We start from the raw sequence: 21,188 nt of genomic DNA on the forward strand, positions 1-21,188 counted from the left end.
GTTTCTTGTGTCTCTATTTCCTTCAGTTCTGCTCTGATCTTAGTTATTTCTTGCCTTCTGCTAGCTTTTGAATGTGTTTGCTCTTGCTTTTCTAGTTCTTTTAATTGTGATGTTAGGGTGTCAATTTTAGATCTTTCCTGCTTTCTCTTGTGGGCATTTAGTGCTATAAATTTCCCTCTACACACTGCTTTGAATGTGTCCCAGAGATTCTGGTATGTTGTGTCTTTGTTCTCGTTGGTTTCAAAGAACATCTTTATTTCTGCCTTCATTTCCTTATGTACCCAGTAGTCATTCAGGAGCAGGTTGTTCAGTTTCCATGTAGTTGAGTGGTTTTGAGTGAGTTTCTTAATCCTGAGTTCTAGTTTGATTGCACTGTGGTCTGAGAGACAGTTTGTTATAATTTCTGTTCTTTTACATTTGCTGAGGAGTGCTTTACTTCCAACTATGTGGTCACTTTTGGAGTAGGTATGGTGTGGTGCTGAAAAGAATGTATATTCTGTTGATTTGGGGTGGAAAGTTCTGTAGATGTCTATTAGGTCTGCTTGGTGCAGAGCTGAGTTCAATTCCTGGGTATCCTTGTTAACTTTCTGTCTCGTCAATCTGTCTAATGTTGACAGTGGGGTGTTAAAGTCTCCCATTATTATTGTGTGGGAGTCTAAGTCTCTTTGTAGGTCACTAAGGACTTACTTTATGAATCTGGGTGCTCCTGTATTGGGTGCATATATATTTAGGATAGTTAGCTCTTCTTGTTGAATTGATCCCTTTACCATTATGTAATGGCCTTCTTTGTCTCTTTTGATCTTTGTTGGTTTAAAGTCTGTTTTTTCAGAGACTAGGATTGCAACCCCTGCCTTTTTTTGTTTTCCATCTGCTTGGTAGATCTTCCTCCATCCTTTTATTTTGAGCCTATGTGTGTCCCTGCACGTGAGATGGGTTTCCTGAATACAGCACACTGATGGGTCTTGACTCTTTATCCAATTTGCCAGTCTGTGTCTTTTAATTGGAGCATTTAGCCCATTTACATTTAAAGTTAAAATATTGTTAGGTGTGAATTCAATCCTGTCATGATGTTAGCTGGTTATTTTGCTCGTTAGTTGATGCAGTTTCTTCCTGGCCTTGATGGTCTTTACGATTTGGCATGTTTTTGCAGTGGCTGGTACCGGTTGTTCCTTTCCATGTTTAGTGCTTCCTTCAGGAGCTCTTTTAGGGCAGGCCTGGTGGTGACAAAATCTCTCAGCATTTGCTTGTCTGTAAAGGATTTTATTTCTCTTTCACTTATGAAGCTTAGTTTGGCTGGATATGAAATTCTGGGTTGAAAATTGTTTTCTTTAAGAATGTTGAATATTGGTCCCCACTCTCTTCTGGCTTGTAGAGTTTCTGCCAAGAGATCAGCTGTTAGTCTGATGGGCTTCCCTTTGTGGGTAACCCGACCTTTCTCTCTGGCTGCCCTTAACATTTTTTCCTTCATTTCAACTTTGGTGAATCTGACAATTATGTGTCTTGGAGTTGCTCTTCTCGAGGAGTATCTTTGTGGCATTCTCTGTATTTCCTGAATTTGAATGTTGGCCTGCCTTGCTAGATTGGGGAAGTTCTCCTGGATAATATCCTGCAGAGTGTTTTCCAACTTGGTTCCATTCTCCCCGTCACTTTCAGGTACACCAATCAGACGTAGATTTGGTCTTTTCACATAGTCCCATATTTCTTGGAGGCTTTGTTCATTTCTTTTTATTCTTTTTTCTCTAAACTCCTCTTCTCGCTTCATTTCATTCATTTCGTCTTCCATCGCTGATACCCTTTCTTCCAGTTGATCACGTCGGCTACTGAGGCTTCTGCATTCGTCACGTAGCTCTCGTGCCTTGGTTTTCAGCTCCATCAGGTCCTTTAAGGACTTCTCTGCATTGGTTATTCTAGTCATCCATTCGTCTAATTTTTTTTCAAAGCTTTTAACTTCTTTGCCATTGGTTCGAATTTCCTCCTGTAGCTCGGAGTAGTTTGATCATCTGAAGCCTTCTTCTCTCAACTCGTCAAAGTCATTCTCTGTCCAGCTTTGTTCCGTTGCTGGTGAGGAGCTGTGTTCCTTTGGAGGAGGAGAGGCGCTCTGCTTTTTAGAGTTTCCAGTTTTTCTGCTCTGTTTTTTTCCCATCTTTGTGGTTTTATCTACCTTTGGTCTTTGATGATGGTGACGTACAGATGGGTTTTTGGTGTAGATGTCCTTTCTGTTTGTTAGTTTTCCTTCTAACAGACAGGACCCTCAGCTGCAAGTCTGTTGGAGTTTGCTAGAAGTCCACTCCGGACACTGTTTGCCTGGGTATCAGCAGCGGTGGCTGCAGAACAGTGGATTTTGGTGAACCGCAAATGCTGCTGCCTGATCATTCCTCTGCAAGTTTTGTCTCAGAGGAGTACCCGGCCGTGTAAGGTGTCAGTCCGCCCCTACTGGGGGGTGCCTCCCAGTTAGGCTACTCGGGGGTCAGGGACCCACTTGAGGAGGCAGTCTGCCCGTTCTCAGATCTCAAGCTGCATGCTGGGAGAACCACTACTCTCTTCAAAGCTGTCAGAGAGGGACATTTAAGTCTGCAGAGGTTACTGCTGTCTTTTTGTTTGTCTGTGCCCTGCCCCCAGAGGTGGCGCCAACAGAGGCAGGCAGGCCTCCTTGAGCTGTGATGGGCTCCACCCAGTTCGAGCTTCCCGGCCGCTTTGTTTACCTAATCAAACAACTAACTCGGCAATGGCGGGCGCCCCTCCCCCAGCCTCACTGCCACCTTGCAGTTTGATCTGGGACTGCCGTGCTAGCAATGAGCGAGACTCCTTGGGTGTAGGACCCTCCGAGCCAGGTGAGGGATATAATCTCCTGGTGTGCCGTTTTTTAAGCCCGTTGGAAAAGCGCAGTATTAGGGTAGGAGTGACCCGATTTTCCAGGTGCCATCTGTCACCCCTTTCTTTGACTAGGAAAGGGAATTCCCTGACCCCTTGCGCTTCCCAGGTGAGGCGATGCCTCGCCGTGCTTCGGCTCATGCATGGTGTGCTGCACCCACCATCCTGCGCCTACTGTCTGGCACTCCCCAGTGAGATGAACCCGGTATCTCAGTTGGAAATGCAGAAATCACCCGTCTTCTGCGTCACTCACGCTGGGAGCTGTAGACCGGAGCTGTTCCTATTCGGCCATCTTGGCTCTGGTCTTGATCTCTTGACCTTGTGATCCGCCCGCCTCGGCCTCCCAAAGTATTCAAAATTCACACTTTTAAAATATACATTACAATGGTTTTTAGTATATTCACAGAGTTGTGCAACCATCACCATTATCTAATTTTACAACATTTTCCTCAACCCCAAAAAAGAATGCTGTACACATTAGAAGTCACTCCCCATACCTCCTTCCTCACAGCCACTGGAAACCATTTTCCATCTCCATGGATTTCCCTATTCTAGGCATTTTATATAAATGAGATCATACAATAGGTGGGCTTCTGTGACTGGTTTCTTTCAGTTTCTATAATGTTTTCAAGGTTCCATCATGTTGTAGCACATATCAATGCTTTGCTCCTTTTCATGGCTTAATAATATCCCATTGTACGGCTATACCACATTTTGTGAATTTATTCATCAGTGAATGGGTATTTGGGTTGTGTCCACTTTTTGACTGTTACGAATAATGTTGCAATGGACATTCATATAAAAGTGTTCGTATAAACATGTGTTTTCATTTGTCTTGGTTATATACCTAAGAGCAGAACTGATGGGTCAAATGGTAACTCAAAGTTTAACTTTTTTAGGAACTGTCAAACTGTTTTCCAAAGCAGCTGTACCATTTTGCCACCTCACTAGCAGTATATAAGGGTCCCAATTTCTCCATATCTTTGCCGACACTTGTTATTGGTTTTTTATTTCAACCATTCTTGTGGGTGTGAAGGAGCATCTCTTATCTGTGTTTTCAAGGAAGATTTTTTTCCCCTTGTGTTATTTTATTGAATCACCCAGCAAAGATTGATTGGGCACTACTAATATCAGGAGTGCTGTGCTGAGTGTTGTACAGGATGTAGGTATGAAAAAGAGAGGGTCTTGCTCTCAGTCTCATTCTCCTCTCTAGGAATTTCCCAAAAGTAAACAAACTTGCCTTGAATTTGAAATCAAGGGCTCAGAACTCTGGTCTGAACTCTACTCCTGACCAAGTCTCTTCCCCTTGTGAGCCGCATGCCTGGGGTTTGAGGGGACTGGACTAGACCAACTCTAAGGCCGTAGCTCAGACAGTCCATATTTCTTGCCTATATATTCTGCAACCAAGGTTGTTCTTTATTTAAAAATTCTGGTTTCCTGGAAATGTCAAAGAAACTGGGAAGGAAAGGGGAACTCTGCAGCCAACTCACTGCACTGATTAGGGCCAATGCCACATGCTCATCCTTACCGAGAGAGGATTTTGCTTTGCACGATGGTCATCAAAGGCTGTTCATAGGAATCTTCCCCAATGGGATCCACAGAACAAGAGCTCTTCTGCTTTGAAAATCCTCACAGAAGACTTTTGGAGATCATTTGAAGTGACAGTAAAGGAGTACTTCTAAACTAAGAGAATCCTTCACCAGCCCTGCCATTTATAGCATGGAAATTAAAGAGGGAAAATAACTATCTACAGTATGGGATTACTATATTGAATTGCCATGGAAGGCGCATATACAATTACTAGTCCTAGAAACCTGAAATAGCGTATAAAAATTGTGTTTTCATGTTTATTATAAATTAGTGCTTAATGTCAAAATAAAAAAGTAGCATTCCAAAAATTCATAATAAAAAAGCAAAGAAATGCTTAAAAAGAAATGAGTATATTCTGTATCTTTATAAATAATAGTTGGGCCATTGGTCTTGAAAGTAACAGAGGGAGGGTCACAAATGCATGGAGGCTGCAGAAGAAACTCACAAAAGGAAGCAGAGACAGCAAGAGTATATTAAAAGATTTGTGATTTTTTTTTACAAAGGTGAAAAATACAAATACAGCTGCTGCTGATGAAAGTTTAAGTTTCAAGATTTTCCATTTTTGATCCTCAAATTAATTTTAGATATAGTTTCTGCATATCATGAACGAATTTCCAAAGTCACAGAGAAACTTGGCACTCTGAAGAAACTGATCTACTAATGCTGGCAATGAAGTGTCATAGAAAGAACTAGCCTGGAAGTCAGGAACTTGGGCTTTGATTCTAGTTCCTCCCCTAAATGTGGGACCTGAGAAGTCATTTCACCTCTCAGAGTCCTCACCCATAAAATGAAGAGATGAGAAGGATGGAGGTCATTCTCAGTCAGCCAGGACAGTGCTGGTTAAGACCTCCCTAAGCCCTGAGTATTTTTAGTTTTAGAGATTCCATCCTACATCTATCAAATGTATTAAAAATCCATTTCATCTATTCCATGAGGATAATCATGGAATATGATTTAGACATAACTGTATTAGTATTGTGTTGTATCTGACCGACATGTTCTATTTGGTTGATATTTTTAAAACATTGTTATTTTGCTGTTTTCTTTTCATATTTGGGAGCCAGGAACTTTTTTTTTCAGAATCCAAAAGTTTTGAAGGCCTTTGAAAATCATGGAAGCCTTAGGTATGCCTGGCCCTGAGTGCTAAGTGGTGGGGCACAGATGGTTTGCAGCCTCTTACCCCACCCACTCCAAACACCCCATAGAAGGCAGTGTCCAAGGGGATTGGTACAAAGATGGAAGCTCTAGTTGCTCAAAGATAGCTTCGTGGAGCTGTGATTTAAGTCATGCCCAAAAAGATGAGTAGGATTAACAGAGACAGAGGGGAAGGCCTCTAAGCTGAAAACCAAGAGGCTCAATTGCTGACCGGGGTGACTGCCCTGTACAGCGACAACTGCCGTTCTTCACTTCTCCAAGAGACTGGGCTATCCCAGCAGCTGCCACCAGGTGGCAACAAGCCAAGCGGCTGCTCTCCCCTCTGCCTATTGATTTAGGGAGAGGGCCTATTGCATTTTAATGTTATGCAAACAACTCTTACCAAATACCATAATCACATTAGTATTTTACTAATTGAAAATTCTTACAGTGGGGTGTACCAACTCCTTTAAAATTAAGCATGAGGTGTGTCGTTTACCACAATGGAGAGCTCCATGCTGTCTGGAGATTCAGTGATCCAAGTGGGGAAAAAATATGTCATTTAGTAACTGCCTAAGAAAACGTGTTCTGTTTATAATAGCTGGGATTCTGAGGCCTGTATTTAAATAGCATCTGCAAAGAGTTAAATGTGCTCCCTGTCTCTGAGAAGCAGGCAAGAACACAGAAGTCAAGAACCAAGTGAATTCTTACACCTGCTCCAACTCTGCTCCCAACAGTCAGATGGGGAAGAAGTGGTCAGGACCCAAAACAGATTTATGTCTGCCAGGCCTCTGTAGTAATAGTCTCACACACTATCTCATTTAGCCACTGAATCCACACATATCCCTCAGGGATAGATCCCATCAGGCCTATATTAATAGACAAGGAAATAGGCCCAGAGAGGGGAAAGAAGTTGCTTAAGACCACAAGGCCAGCACTCCCAGCGAGGTCCTGTGACTCTGGTCCGGGGCACTCTCTGTCCTGAGAAAGCCATCCACCTCTCCCAAGCCATGGTCCCCTCCAATCCCATTACCCTCAAGCTGCTGTCACTTTTCCCCTACCAAGCTGCCCCTGTCCTTCTCCACCTTACTGCATCTTAGCCTAAATGTGATGAGAAGTGGACTGAGCTGCCTCTGCCTTGTCCCCTGGGGAAGGCCTCAGGTCCTATAGACCTCGCTTCTCACCAATCCAGGAGAATCTTGAGCCCCAGGCCCAGAAGTGAGAGCAGAGAAAAAGCTGCTTCCCTCCCAGGAACTGATTCTGTTTTATTCCTAGAGCCTAGCCGTGCACATCCTCCTGATTTTACAGCTGCAAAAGGAGAAAAAGTGCCTGAGATTTCAACCCACCCTCTATAACATGCTGTAACAAAGGCATCTCAAACTCAACTGATCTGAAATCTTGATTTTACCCTCCAAGGTATTTCTCTGGCATTCTGCCCCAGTGGGAAATGGTAATGCTATTCTTCCATTTTCTTCAGGGTGGAAGTTTTGGAGACACCTTTGGCTCCTTTTTCTCATACTGCACATCCAATCCATCAATAAGTCCTTTTAGTTCTACTTTTGAAAAATATCTATAATACAACCACTTCTCCCACCTTCCAGTTACCAGTGTGGTCCAGCCACCATCATCTCTCACCTCAATTACTGCAAGTCTTCCTAACTGGACTCCCTGTTTCCATCCTTGCCCCCTCAGGGCCTCTTGTCAATGCAATTAGAGTCACATTAGTTAGCTCACATCACTCCTCCACTCAACACTCTCCAGTGCATTCCCAGCCTCCACAGCTGTAAAAAGGAAATAAGCCCTTGGCTCTGTACTTAGCCAAACCAGTAAAACAGAGGGAACCATGGCCTACCCGTGGCTGTATTCTCTACCAACCAGAGGAGCTGGGCAGGTGACCGAGCACTTGGTCTTACTCTAGAAAAAATCAAGTGGTCCAATGCTGGATTTTCTGTCGAACTGGGGCTGTGAATGCTGTGAACATGGGCAGAGAGGTGACTCATACATCCCTTTGGCCAACCAGCTACTGAGCATGATGGGCCGTGTATCACACACAGTTCACCCTGAAGGCCAGATGCCATTTCTGGCGTGGGTGAATTCTCAGTGCTGCATGTCTCAGAGTTGGCTTATTTGGAGGGCCTGTCTTTTTAAAAATTTTCGGCAATATGATAAATATACACAATTCCCTGTTAGCCTCATAGATACATCTGGAGGCAACAGAGGGAGGATTCACCCAGACTACTATCCCCAGTGAGTGATTAGTTAAGGAAAGTGTGGCCCGGAGAGGCAACTTCTTTTGGGTCACAGATATTTGTCTCAGACCCTGATACCAAAAGCTGGGGCCTTTAGTGGGTCATTTATCCTGTCTGAAATCTCTGGTTCTTCTTACAAAAAGAAAAAGAGGAAGAAGACGATAAGAAAACTTAGAGATAAGTCTGCAGAGCATCTTTGGATTCATAAAGCTCTGAAATCCTGATTCTTCAGTGAGTGTTATTTGATCTATAAATTAGTCTCTGAGTCCCATACGTGCCCTGATGCCCATAGGAGAAGGGTGGCAAGAGGCAACACTAAACCCTTTGCTGAGAACTTTATTTGCACAGAATGTAGGGCCTGAGCACATCTGCCCACATCTGCGTGCTCTGCCACCCATTCATCCCGCCTGTCACCAGAAAGAGGCAGAAGCAGCAGGGGTGAGCAGGCAGCCTCCATCTGCCGAGAACACCTCAGGCAAAAAGGGCTCAAGACGAGGCTTCTCTCCCACCCCTCCCCACACAGAAGCATGTTGCTACATTGTCATCTCAAAGCTTGCGGTCCAGATCCTTGGACCAGAACAATCTGGGCAAGCTGACCTTTGCCTGACTCCTGCCCTGTCTACTGGCTCTCACCTGCCCAAGGCCTCCAGATGCAGCTGTGGTTCACACGGCATCCAGCACAGTAGCAGTCAGGGCAGTGGAGAGCAGGGGCCTCTGTAGCACTTCTGCCCTCTCCACCCCACTGGCCCTGCTCCTTTGCAGGCTACAATGCACTTCTTTACAACCAATCCAATAGAAATAGAACTCAGCCAGGCACAGTAGCTCAGGTCTGCAATCCCAACACTTTGGGAGGCCGAGGCGAGAGTATCATTTGAACCCAGGAGTTTGAGACCAGCCTGGGGTACAAGATCTTGTCTCTACAAAAAAGGAAAGAAAAAAAAATTAGCAGGGTTTGGTGGTGCAAACCTATTAGTCCTAGCTACTCAGGAGGCTGAGGCAGGAGGATCGCTTGAGCCCAGGAAGTCAAGGCAGCAGTGGTTTTATTATTATCTTATTATTAATACTTTCTTATTAATGAGATACTTTGCATTCTTTTTTACATCCTCATCCTCAAAATCTGGTGTGCATTTGTACCATTTCAAGTGCTCAATAGCCACATGAGGCTAGTGGCTACCATATTTGATAGTGCAGATCTAGAATATCCATGGAAGTCTATATACAGTTGCAGTTATCTTGATTCTGCTAATGTTAACACTGGCTGGTAACATTTTGTTATATTCTCATCTAGTCTTTTCTACATATATTAGTTTTGCAAAGCTGAAGTCATGTTGCTTATGTAACTTTCTATCCTCCTCTTGCTGTTTTGTGCATCTTCCTAAATCATCAAAAGTTACTCACAACCACTGTCTCTAATTATATCAGACTATCCCATCACTTGGATATGTCATAGCCTTTTTAGCCACTGCCAAAATGTTGGACAGCAAGTGTTTCAGTAATATAAGTAATACTGAGATGATTATTTTTTGTATTCCTTGTGCTCTTAAGACCTTAATATAAATCTCTCTAGCATTCTAACCATTTTTAACAAAGTGACCTTTAATCAGTCAAACAACTGGCAACAAGTGATTTCTGACTGACAGCTGAGACACCTTATGTTCTCATTACTCACCTTTGACACCTGGTTCTGCAACCTAGGGCAACCACTTCACTTTTCACACCACAGTCGCTCCATTTATAAACTGACTGTATTAGGTGATTTTTAAGGGTCTTTCCAGCCCTAACCTTCAGTGATATTTTTCCCCCACCCTCGCATCTAATCAATTAACCTGTCAAGCCAGTTATTATAAGTCATCATAAGCAAGTCATGTCAAAGCCACCACATAAACATTTTAAATTCATCCAAGTCTCCCATGCCCACTCATAGTACTTTGTTCAGGCCCCCATCATTGCTCACCTAAAGTGGGACAAGAGTACCTAGTGCTGAGAGATTAGATTCTAAAGTTACCATCAGAGTCCCAAATCAAGAATAGGATTAAATGGGCTGGGCTCAGTGTTCATGCCTGTAATCCCAGCACTTTGGGAGGTTGAGGTGGGTGGATCACTTGAGGTCAGGAGTTGGAGACCAGTCTGGCCAACATGTTGAAACCCCGTCCCTACTAAAAATACAAGAATAGGATTAAATGAGAGGTGTGAGAACACATGGGCCTGGCACGGAGGAGGTGCTCCGTGAATATTTGCTGCATTTGAATCTGAAACCAGCCTCAAGTGACCCACCTGGATCTCATTTCCTAAAAGTTACGGAAGAGGAGTTCACAGTGAAACACTGGAATTGCAAATGCACCCTGCTGCGTGCCCTGCCCCAGACACTAGGTGCTGCAGGAAGACAAAGACTTGGCAGCATCCCCTAAAGGGCTGACAGTCTAGAGGGGGAGATAGGAACCCCTGTGCACAAAACAAGCATGCCTCAGGCGGTGTCTTCAATGGAAAGACCAGATGGAGAACAGAACAATTATCTGAGCAAATCAGGCAAGCCTGCTGTTGAGGAAAAGGCTGAAGAAAATTTGTCCTCCTGTTTCCTTTGAGAACCAAGGGGTTAGGGCAGCCAGAGGAAGCAAAAGCATTTCAGCTCTAGAACAGAGTTCTGGTCTGTACTATATGATCTTAGGCAAACTATGAGGCTGCTTTTTTATCTCAGTATCTTCATCCGTAAAATGGAGACAGAGTAATACCAACCTTGCACAAACCTACCTGCCTACTGGATTGAGTTGTGAGGTTGAATAGAACAATTACATATGGGGAAAACAGTTGTTAAATGGGTGACCTAATAGCTAACATAGACAACGGACAATGTGCCTTCTAAGAATCTGCTCTGAAAGGAAATGTTTAGTCATCATAAAAAGCATCTGTAATGAACTTTATTTGTTTATTTCCCTATTTTTATTAAATAGAGTTGGGGGTCTCGTTATGTTGCCCAGGATCGTCTTGAACTCCTGGCGTCAAGTAGCTTCCTGCCTTGGCCTCCCAAAGTGCTGAAGTTACAGGTATGAGCCACTGCGCCCGGCCTACCTTATAAATTATAAAGTTCAGTAAAGGTTGGGTGCGGTGGCTCATGCCTGTAATTTCAGCACTTTGGGAGGCCGAGGGCGGATCACAAGGTCAGGAGTTCAAGACCAGCCTGGCCAAGACGGTGAAACCCCCGTCTCTACTAAAAATACAAAAAAATTAGCTGGGCGTGGTGGCAGGCACCTATAATCCTAGCTACTCCGGAGGCTGAGGCAGAGAATTGCTTGAACTCGGGAGGCAGAGGTTGCAGTGAGCCAAGTTCACACCACTGCACTCCAGCCTGGGCGACAAGAGTGAGACTCCATCTCAAAAAAAAAAAAAAAAAAAAATTATAAGGCAATTTCACGTGCATTTATTTTGTTTCTAAAACCCTGTCAGTATTATCGTTTGCTCCTTTTACACTTAAGGATACTGAGATTTTGCTCCTTTTACACTTAAGGATACTGAGATTGAGAGAGCTTAACCAACCCATTGCAGTTCCCACTGTGAGGTCCAGATTTAAGCTCTCTGACTCCGTGGTTCTCACTCTTTCCCCTACACTGTGCTGCCTTCCTACTAAAATCCTTATTACCAAAGCATTAATATTATTAACATAAATATTAATAATGTTTGTTATGTATGTTTCCCTTTGATCAAGGACACTAAAACCTCAAAATAGAAACTCTGAAAAAAAAAAGCCTGACCTGCTAGAATAGCAAGCTCACTTTCTCATATTAAGGGAAAGTAGCTGTCCCCATCTGATTTACATTTCATGCCATACAGCAGGAAATATTTAAGTTGACAAATAGGATATTTACAACTGCAACAGATACTTGGCAGTTAGTTTTTAACAATTGTTGCAATGTGATTTATTTGCTATTATAAAAGGGCATTACTGTGCGAATATGACTCCTGAAATTAGCTTTAGTTTAGCAAGGGGCCTTGACAGCTTGACCTCTTAATATCCTTATAATGACACCATTTACATTCAATGCTTACTCAAGTCACTCACTGCTAGATTTGTTTGAGAGGAGTCCACTCTAGGGCAGATGTATTATGTATTTTAACACACAGAGTTGGTGAGCGGGGTAAATACAGGCCTTCTAAGAGGAAAAACTGTTTAATCAAGTCTTCATGAAAATGTGTTAGTTTCCAACTTCCTACAGTGAAAATGCATTATGCTAATTACAGCATACTCCAGAAATACTTCATGTTTTCTCCACAAGACATTTTCATGGCATGTCTTATATTAAACACAAACATGTTCTGATCCTCTGCAACTTTAGTTTTTAATTTCACTGGAGAACTGTTACATAAGATAAGGATTGGCTGGGCCAGGATCAGGGAATGGGAAGAAGGTAGACTTGGAGCCAGGTAGAATTGGATTCAGATCCCAACACCACCGCTTCCTAACTCAGTGGATTTGGGTACCTCCCTGAACCTCAGTTTCTTCATCTGTGACATGGGGTTGTTATTTTTTAGGCTGCCACAGAGATCCGAGATATTTATGTTTCACCCAGCTTCATAAAAACTGCAGGTACTTGATACACGGGACCAGTTGTGTTTTTGTTGCTTGTTTAAAGCTCAAAGGTGACCTTCATGATGCAGCCCTGATTTCATTAGACAAACCCAGTCTGTCCTTTCTTTCTGCTTCAATAGTACTTTGTTCCACCCCATTATTTTATCACATATAAAATTCTATTGTTTAATTGGATATGTATGTATCTGTCTTCACCTTCTTTTTTATTTTATTTTATTTTTTTTTTGAGACAGAGTCTCACTCTGCCACCCAGGCTGGACTGTAGTGGTGTGATCTCGGCTCGCTGAAACCTCTGCCTCCTGGGTTCAAGCGATTCTCGTGCCTCAGCCTCCCAAGTATCTGAGATTACAGGCACACGCCACCTTGCCCAGCTAACTTTTGTATTTTTAGTAGAGATGACATTTCGCCATCTTGGCCAGGCTGGTCTCAGGTGATCCTCCCACCTCAGCCTCCCAAAGTGCTGGGATTACAGGTATGAGCCACCGTGCCCAGCCTGTCTTCACCTTCTTGATGGCAGGGCCTATGCCTATTTACCTTTGACTCTCCAGTGACTAGGACAATGATATGCCTTGAACATTGAACTAAGGAGGATGCCAGGGGTGCTTCTGGATTCAGTGTGGGGATGGGGGATGACAAGGGCAATTAAGGTTGATCTGCCACAGGAGAGGGAAGAAGTAACACATGACCTACTTTTATCATTGCCAGTTTAGCACATAGTAGATGCTCAGTAAATATTTGTCAAACGAATTAATGGACATTACTCAGTTACCTAGCAGTTGACATTAACATAACCAATGTCTATTTTTTAAAGCATTTTTATTTTTATTTTTATTGCATCATAATATTCTTCTAATAACACTGTGATACAGCTAGGATAAGGTGTTATTACCAATTGACAATTGAGAATACTGTGACATTGTAGGATTGGTAAAATGAGATTACCCTTCACTCTCATGAGAAAATGGGGGTAGACCTAAGACTTAGAGGCCAACCATTAGTTTCCCTTAAATATCATACTGAGGCTCCCAGAGGGGCTGTCACTGCTTTTTCCAAAATCAGGGCAAACTGCCCTTTCTCATATTCATCACTCTTTTCCCCTCTTTCTGCTCTACTGTAGTTCCCTACCCTCCAAAGCTTCAGTCTCATTTTCTCAGTAGAAAACCTGGCACTGACCACCTGCACTGACCTACAGGCCATGGGCAGAAAAATCAAAGTCAACATGAGCTTTGCAAGACTCGGCATCTCTGTCAGATTGTCTTGGCCAAGTATTTCTGTAACTTCCCACAAGAACCTTGAATCTTCTGATTAGAATCAGACTCCATCTCTCAGTTGAACAACGTAGAAACAGAAGGAAAAACATCTACTCCATTAAGACACATGGTCACTGGTTTCACTTAGTCTGATGTAGTTTGGTCTGGTTAGGCAGAGGTGGGGCCTTCGCTGCTGTTTGCTGATTTCACCCTCACTTCTACGGCTCCTGTTTTAATCAGGTGTGGGCAACGGGCCTTAACCTCGCATATAGTGACCAGCTGGCCCTGACTCAACTCACCTTATACCTGACAAACGGCCATCTGGATTGCAGTTTGAGCACCCTGGAAGTGCCCCGCTTTGTTCCAAAGGAAAGGAAGAAAACCAAACGCATGAGTGTGCTGTCAATGCCGGTAAGCAAGAGGTGCTTCCTGAAGGTTCCCGGTGTTCAGCAACACCCACTGCCACTGCCTGAGCTCTGTCTAGGAGCCAGGATCTTTGAGTACAGGAAGAAGAAAGAGCCTAAGGCAAGTCACTGGACCTGTCTGAGCAGGGTCTGGAAATGCGAATGTGTTGGTCAGAGGAAAGGGAGAAGCCATTCCCGAATGAAGCTGCCATCTGTGGAAATGCGAAAGAGCATGGGGCTCTCCTCCCCTTTTTCTAGGCAGGTACACCTACACCCATTGCCTCAACTACAAGCTGTTTCACACAAAACCCATATTGTTCTAGCCCCACTCTCTTTTGTGAGCTTCAGATTCATGGGTCCAAAATTCTATAGAACATCTCTGCTTCGAATCCTCAGGGTCAAGCTATCCAAAACTGCATCACATTTGTCTTTCTTCCTCCTGTACTTCCTGTTAGTGGATCAGGCCAGAGGCTGATAAGATAACCCCTAGCCCCACATCCAGTCAGCAAGCAGGGCGTGTTGAGTCTAGCTGCCAAAATGCCACTAACCTGACCCCTCCTCTCTCTCCACAAAGATAGTGTCTTGGTGTCGGCTTCCGCCATCTCACACCTGTATTCCTCCTAAGATTCCCTGTCCCTGCCTGTGCCCTCAGCCTAAACAGACACGGCAGCCAAGGTGGCAAGGTGAAAAGCCAGTCTGAGCATGTTGTTCCCCTGTGTGTGATTTTGAATGGACTCCTGTGATCTTCAGGAAAATCCCACTTCCCAGCTTGGTTAAGGAGCCCCATCATGTTCCACCTCTTCCCACAGCTGCCGCCTCCCTTCTTATTGCTAGCTCCATCGGTGAGGGGGCTGGGGCCAGAGTCCTGGGGCTGGCTGCGGGTTACCAACCTCAGCACCCTGAGTAACAAAGGGCATAGCCCCATGGGGACAGTGGGCGCTTGATTGAACAGGCTAGGTTGGTCATGGAGAGAGAGAACAAAGGCCAAGGGGACCAGATGCCCTTTGTGCAAGAGTGTATTGGGGACTCTCTGGCCACGGTGCTCTCACAGCTGCCAGAGGGTTTCTTTGGCCTTTCCTTACAACAGTGGGCTTCATACTTTTTTTGCAAATGAAGCTCTACTTGAAATCCAAATATATCAAACAGATAAAAGAGGAACTCTAGTGATTAATGGGACCCAACATGAGTGTCCCAGAGATACCTTTTCCAAGCGGTCTCCTGCCTCTCTGTGAACCCCTTTGGGTCCAGTCTGGATTTGAATAACCTTTGACTCTTCCCAGGATCTCTGCAGTCACCATTAGGAGGGCACCTGATGTCTTGTGGGGCTCAGGCAGCCTTTTCCTTTCCCTCTTCTTCATCCAGTTGTCCAATCAGGTACCAGGAAGAACCTTGCTCACAAGAATCCCCTTGATCTCTTTCCTTAGTAAGAAGAGAAGCAGAGTTGAGCTGGAGAGGAGAAACAGACCTCTTTTAATTATGACCCAGGACCTTGCTAAGAGGCTTTCAGGTCCATCTCCACCTGTGGCCTCCATCCTCACCAAAGAGACCTGAGAGACCCTATGTTCAGTGCTAGAGGGAGAAACAGCAGTGACACTTGAGCCCTTCTGGCCAGTGAACCTAAGTCTATGCCATTTCTGCAAGAAGCTGGGGGTCAGGTGTGGTGGCTCATGCCTGTAATCCCAGCACTTTGGGAGGCCGAGGCGGGCAGATCATTTGAGCCTAGGAGTTCTAGACCAGCCTAGGCAACATGGCAAAACCCTGTCTCTACAAAAATACAAAAATTAGCCGGGCATGGTGGTGCATGCCTATAATCCTAGCTACTGGGAAGGCTGAGGCAGGAGGATCACTTGAGCCCTGGAGGTCGAGGCTGCAGTGAGTCATGATCGTGCCATTGCACTCCAGCCTAGTTGACAGAGTGAGACTCTGTCTCAAAAAATAAAAATAAAAATAAAGCTGGAAGCAGAGTGGTATTCAGCACAAGACCTCCAAAGACAATTGCAGCTTTTAAGTATGTTGCTTCAGAAGGCTATCAGCAGAAGTTGTGCTTTGAGTGAGAAGCACTCTTCCATTTTCCCCATGTTGCCTATAGGTTTCATTCCTAGCTATAGGCAACATTCTCCTGTGATCAAGTCTTAAACATTTTTAGGAAGTGCATGCACACAAAAGGGAGGCATTATGATCTTCAATAAGGCCAATACCTCTTAAATCACTAGAGAAAAGCTATGCAGGTTTTCTGGTGTAGGAATAAATTGAAAGTGCTTTTCATTTTAGAAAGATATAAACAGATGTTCCCACCCTTGTGCCACTATGCTTGGGTTGTGCACACACCCTCCTGTGCATGTGTACACATATGATCAGCGATTTTTTTTAAAGAAGCATGTGCACATGCACACGCGGTACAACTCACAAGCAAATCGAAGCTTCCTGAACAAGTGTGAACAGACTATGATGCCATCAAGTTTATGATCAGGCAGTTGACAGCCCCCTTTGAAGACTGAAGGAGAAGAAAATGCACAGATGAAACCACAATGATAATGAGAGCGCATTCAAAACTAATGCCTATAAAATGCTGCCAGTGTGGGCCCTTTTCTTTAATAATATGCTATATAGAAGGAAAGCAAACACCTTCCTGGGCTCTCAGAAGAGCTGTTGTCTCATCTCAGAAACAGGTGGGAGAACTGTCACTCAGCCCCATTTAGACCAGGTGAATGGGTTTCTGATTCACTGACCTCCACAAAGAACCACTTGAAGGTGTAAACAAGGCCTGATAAATCCCAGACGTGCGTGTTTTAGAAATGAAAAGGAATCGCCTAACAGTGTTTTAACTTTCAATTAATGTTCTGTCCAAACCGGCATCAATCATTACCCCTTTCTGTCAGTTTTTCACTCTTCCTCGCTCTTTCTGGACCCTCCATACCATGCTTGGTGAGTGTCCAAAAGGGAACATCTTTGCAAACATCTTAACACAACCCAAGTCATTTATACACATTTTAGCAGCACATGATCTGTAATGAATGATTAAGTAAAACCTTTTGTGTTAAATTATGATGTTAATAATGATTCTGTCGCCTGTAATTTATTATAAATTCTCAAATGCTTCGGGTTTGATTTTGATAGAATGCAACAACAACAGAGTTTATGTGATGACTTTATTTTTAGAACTCCTTCTTTGAAGGCACACATTTCCCTGCTACTGCTGCTACTGTAATTATGTACAAAAGCAATCACTCATTAGAGTTAGGATACATTATCTTCTAGACAGATGAGGCTAAATAAGCAACACATTAATAATTCAGAGAGCAGTTCATTATGCATGTGGATGCCTGCTTCGTAACTGAAATAAGAACCTCATCAGCCTCTGCCAACCCTTAAACAATAGTTCTGTGTTATTGCAGCCACATTCAAGTTTACGCTTGTTAAACTGCTACTTGGATTATTTTATCAAACATTCATTTATTTGTGGTCCCTTACTGCCGAGAACAGATTTTGGAAGCTCCTTTTTTAAGTTAATGATTTGAGCAATGGGTGTTATTAATTCTCAGAATATTATAAACATGATTAATTTTCAGGCAGAGATTTATTACATAAGGATTTCAACTATGTCAACTGAAATGCATCACTGTCAAAACAAGTATCATGGCGAAAATAGAATATGTTCCACACTTCAAGTGCTGGTGCTCAGAACTAAATCAATTTAAATTGTGGCTGAAGCAAAATTATATTCTCCAGTGAAAAGGAGTATTTTGAGCTTCCTTTATTTAGCTTGAAGCATTCTTGTTAAATTGTGATTTAGAAAGGTAGTTTAATAAGACTAGACTTCTACCAAGAATATTTTGTCTTTTTTTTTTTCTCCTGTTTTACTAGAAAAGGCTAACCTCTGAAATTCCCACCTATTCCAAATGTGGCCAGTGGACATTTGGAGTGAAGAGTACTGGTCTGGGAGTTAGGGATCATGAGTTCTGATCTTCTCTTCTGGCCTCAGTTTACTCATTTCTAAAATAAAGGAGGGCTACATGATCCCCAGGGTCACTTGGGGGATTTGATCTTACGGGGCCTACAGAAAGGGACTCTGCACCAAGCCTGGCCCAGGCAGCCTCGTGTGTTGCGGATGGCTGAAGGAAGGGACATCTCCTGTACGGGGACACAGGAAGGGCCCATCCCTCTATACTACAGCCTTCGCTTAAAAGGTCTTTTTCTTGCCGGATCTTTTAGAAAGGAGTAATATTGTGACAGGTCATATCCTAAGTTCTCATCAGCCTTTACCTTAGCCATCAGTTACTACTTTCAGCAAGAATCAACTAGAAGTAAATTCTGCAGATACTTACCCAATGCCTATTTTGTGCCAGGCACTCTACTAAGCACAGAGGATATAAGGGTGAGTAGCAAAGCCCTCCAGTTTACCAAAGGACACAGAGCCTTTACTCCACCCCGAGTACTTTACTAAGTGCTTTCCATGAATCTTTTTGCAGTCCAATATATTAGGCAGGTGCTGTTATTATGCCCATTTTTAGATAGGAAGACAAGTTTAAGAGATGTTAAGCAATTTGTTAAAGGTCAGTAGGCAAGCAAGTAGGGAAGCCAAGATTTAACCTCGGCCTGTGTTTAACTGTGACACATTCCAACCTGCCTTGCATCAGCTGAGAATCAGTGATCCAGCCCCAGAGTGGAGTTTGTGCTCATCCCTAAAGAAGTCCCTTGTTGAGGCCATAGAGAAAGCTCTTCTTTGAAAAGAGGATGTATTTCCCTGTGTGACGAGGTTGTCTCCAGGAATATTGCCATTATCCATTGGCTTCTCGTCTGCTCTGAGCTCAGCCTCAGCTTCTGAGTCTCACACAGAAGCACTAAATGGACCGGATGTTCATAGAGGAGTCTTAGGGTTTTTTTGTTTGTTTGTTTGTTTTGAGACGGAGTCTCGCTCTGTCGCCCAGGCTGGAGTGCAGTGGCACGATCTTGGCTCACTGCAAGCTCCGCCTCCCAGGTTCACGCCCAGGTTCATACTCCTGCCTCAGCCTCCCGAGTAGCTGGGACTACAGGCAACCGCGACCATGCCCGGCTAATTTTTTTGTATTTTTAGTAGAGACGGGGTTTCACCGTGTTGGCCAGGGTGGTCTTGATCTCCTGACCTCATGATCCGCCCCCCTCAGCCTCCCAAAGTGCTGGGATTACAGGCGTGAGCCACTGCGCCTGGCTGGAGTCTTAGATTTTAAAAAGAACATGTAACTGGACATGGTTTCCTATACATAGCACAGATTTCCAAGCAAATAACACAGAGCATGGAAAAGAGCATGTCACTTATACTATGAACCATCTAGAAAAGCTTGACTATGTTTTTTAAAAAATAAACAGTTCACACACTAAAAATATGCATGAAATATACATCTTCAACTCTTGTCTTCAAAATCAAGTTTAATGGGGTTCTCATTTAATTCTTTGAAATACATAATATATTCACATGGTTCAAAAGGCAAAAGGTGGAAACAGTCACACATGGACAAATCTCCTTTCCATTGATCAGTTCCCACCTCATCCTACAAAGGTAACCACCATTCTGTGTCTATATATCCTTTCAGAGCATCTTTTTACATATACAAGTAAATACACATAGAGGTGATCCTTTTCCCCCTTTTATACCCAAAATGTAGCCTATAATACATACTGTTCTGAATCTCACTTTTTTCTTTGGAGAGCTTTCTCTAACACTTCATTAAAAATGTTCTCATTTCTTTTTTTTCAGATTCAGACACCTGAGCAATATCATTTCTTTTTTACAGCAACATGTTATTTCATTGCATGGATGTGCCATAATTTATGTACCCTTCCCCCACCGGTAGATTTTTGGGTTGTTTTCAGTTTTTTCATATTACAGTGCTGCAGTGAATAACTTTGTGTATATATCATTTGGCACATTTAAGGTATATCTTAGAATACATACCATAAAGTGGAATTTTGGCTCAAAGGACATAACCATAAAAATTAAAATTTTTAATTTCAATAGATATTTCCAAATCATTATTTCTTTTTTGATCCTTGTCAACCTACATAAATTGTACAGCATCAGAAGAGACTAGTTTTTACAAGTCAACCTTTTAATATGATGTTTTCTATTTGTATAATGCTTTATACTTTAACTATATATGAGCTTATTTGATCCCCATGATAACCCCAAGAAATCGATGTTAAGGATTATTATATACATTTTACAGAATAGGAAACTGAGGCTAAGCAAGGTTAAGTGAGCTGCCCAAGTCATAAAGGTGGTACATAGCAAAGCCCAGGTCTTCTGATTCAAGTCACCTTCTGATGAAAAGGTTTATTGGTTAGTTGGTCAGTTTTAATTTGAAATAATTGACCTTATCTCTGAAACTATTTAGTTTAATAACGTGAAAATAACTGCTAACATTTATTGAGAGCTTACTGTGTGCCAGACACTATTCCAAAGTCTTTACATTCTCATCTAATCCTCCTCTCAATACTCCTATGCTATTCACTTGTGCTATCAGGCTGGACATAAGACAATCCTAGGTGATTGATAGTTTCTTCCTGTAGAAACTGTGCAGTTGGCTAAGTCTTCTAAAAAGTAGTTGTATCTTGTAAGTATTATTCTAATGCATTTATTTAGCACTTAATATGTGCCAGGACTTTCACCAAGCATCAGGAGACAAAGATACTTGACAAAGTCCCTATCCTTGAGGAGCTGAAAAGAAAGGCCATAGAGAGAGAGAGATGTTGCTATTAAAATAGATAACATACACGTGGATAAATGCCATTTGAGTGACAGACCCTCAGCTTGCTGCCAGAGTTCTCAGGGGAAATGACCATGGACTGGCAGGGACAGGGAACACTTTACTGAAAACACAGAACTTTATCCTGCCTTAAAGACTAGAACAGTCACTAACTGGCGAGGAGGGGAGGACGTCCCCTAGCAGATGGGACAGAGTCCAAAGAAACCTGTGGTCTGCTAGGAAAAGGCAGTGAACCAGGCAGACTGGAGCACAGAATTGGGGAAGTGGGAAGCAGGAGAAGTAGTTGGAAGGGTGCACTGAGCAAGTTTGGGGAGGTCTACCCACCACACCAGGGTTTAGATTTCACCGTGAAGGCAAAAAGGCCT

General features: G+C 43.2%; 1 protein-coding gene and 1 long non-coding RNA gene across 23 annotated transcripts in view; one reads left to right on the forward strand and one right to left on the reverse strand.

The window, feature by feature from the left end:
* IQCH (IQ motif containing H) overlaps positions 1–21,188 on the forward strand; it is a 247,006-nt gene that overhangs the window by 196,802 nt on the left and 29,016 nt on the right. For 13 of the 22 annotated variants that reach the window (XM_031002514.3, XM_031002515.3, XM_031002517.3 and 10 more), the window contains one exon: positions 13,917–14,087. The exons of the other annotated variants lie outside the window; for them this stretch is intronic. In XM_031002514.3, coding sequence (XP_030858374.3) covers positions 13,917–14,087 — 171 coding nt within the window. The remainder of the gene's footprint in view (positions 1–13,916; positions 14,088–21,188) is intronic. 22 annotated transcript variants of the gene reach the window in all.
* LOC109023504 (uncharacterized) overlaps positions 1–21,188 on the reverse strand; it is a 114,938-nt gene that overhangs the window by 44,416 nt on the left and 49,334 nt on the right. The gene's annotated exons all lie outside the window — the stretch shown is intronic.

Source organism: Gorilla gorilla, chromosome 16, assembly GCF_029281585.2.
Source record: "Gorilla gorilla gorilla isolate KB3781 chromosome 16, NHGRI_mGorGor1-v2.1_pri, whole genome shotgun sequence".
Taxonomy (NCBI): Eukaryota; Metazoa; Chordata; class Mammalia; order Primates; family Hominidae; genus Gorilla; species Gorilla gorilla.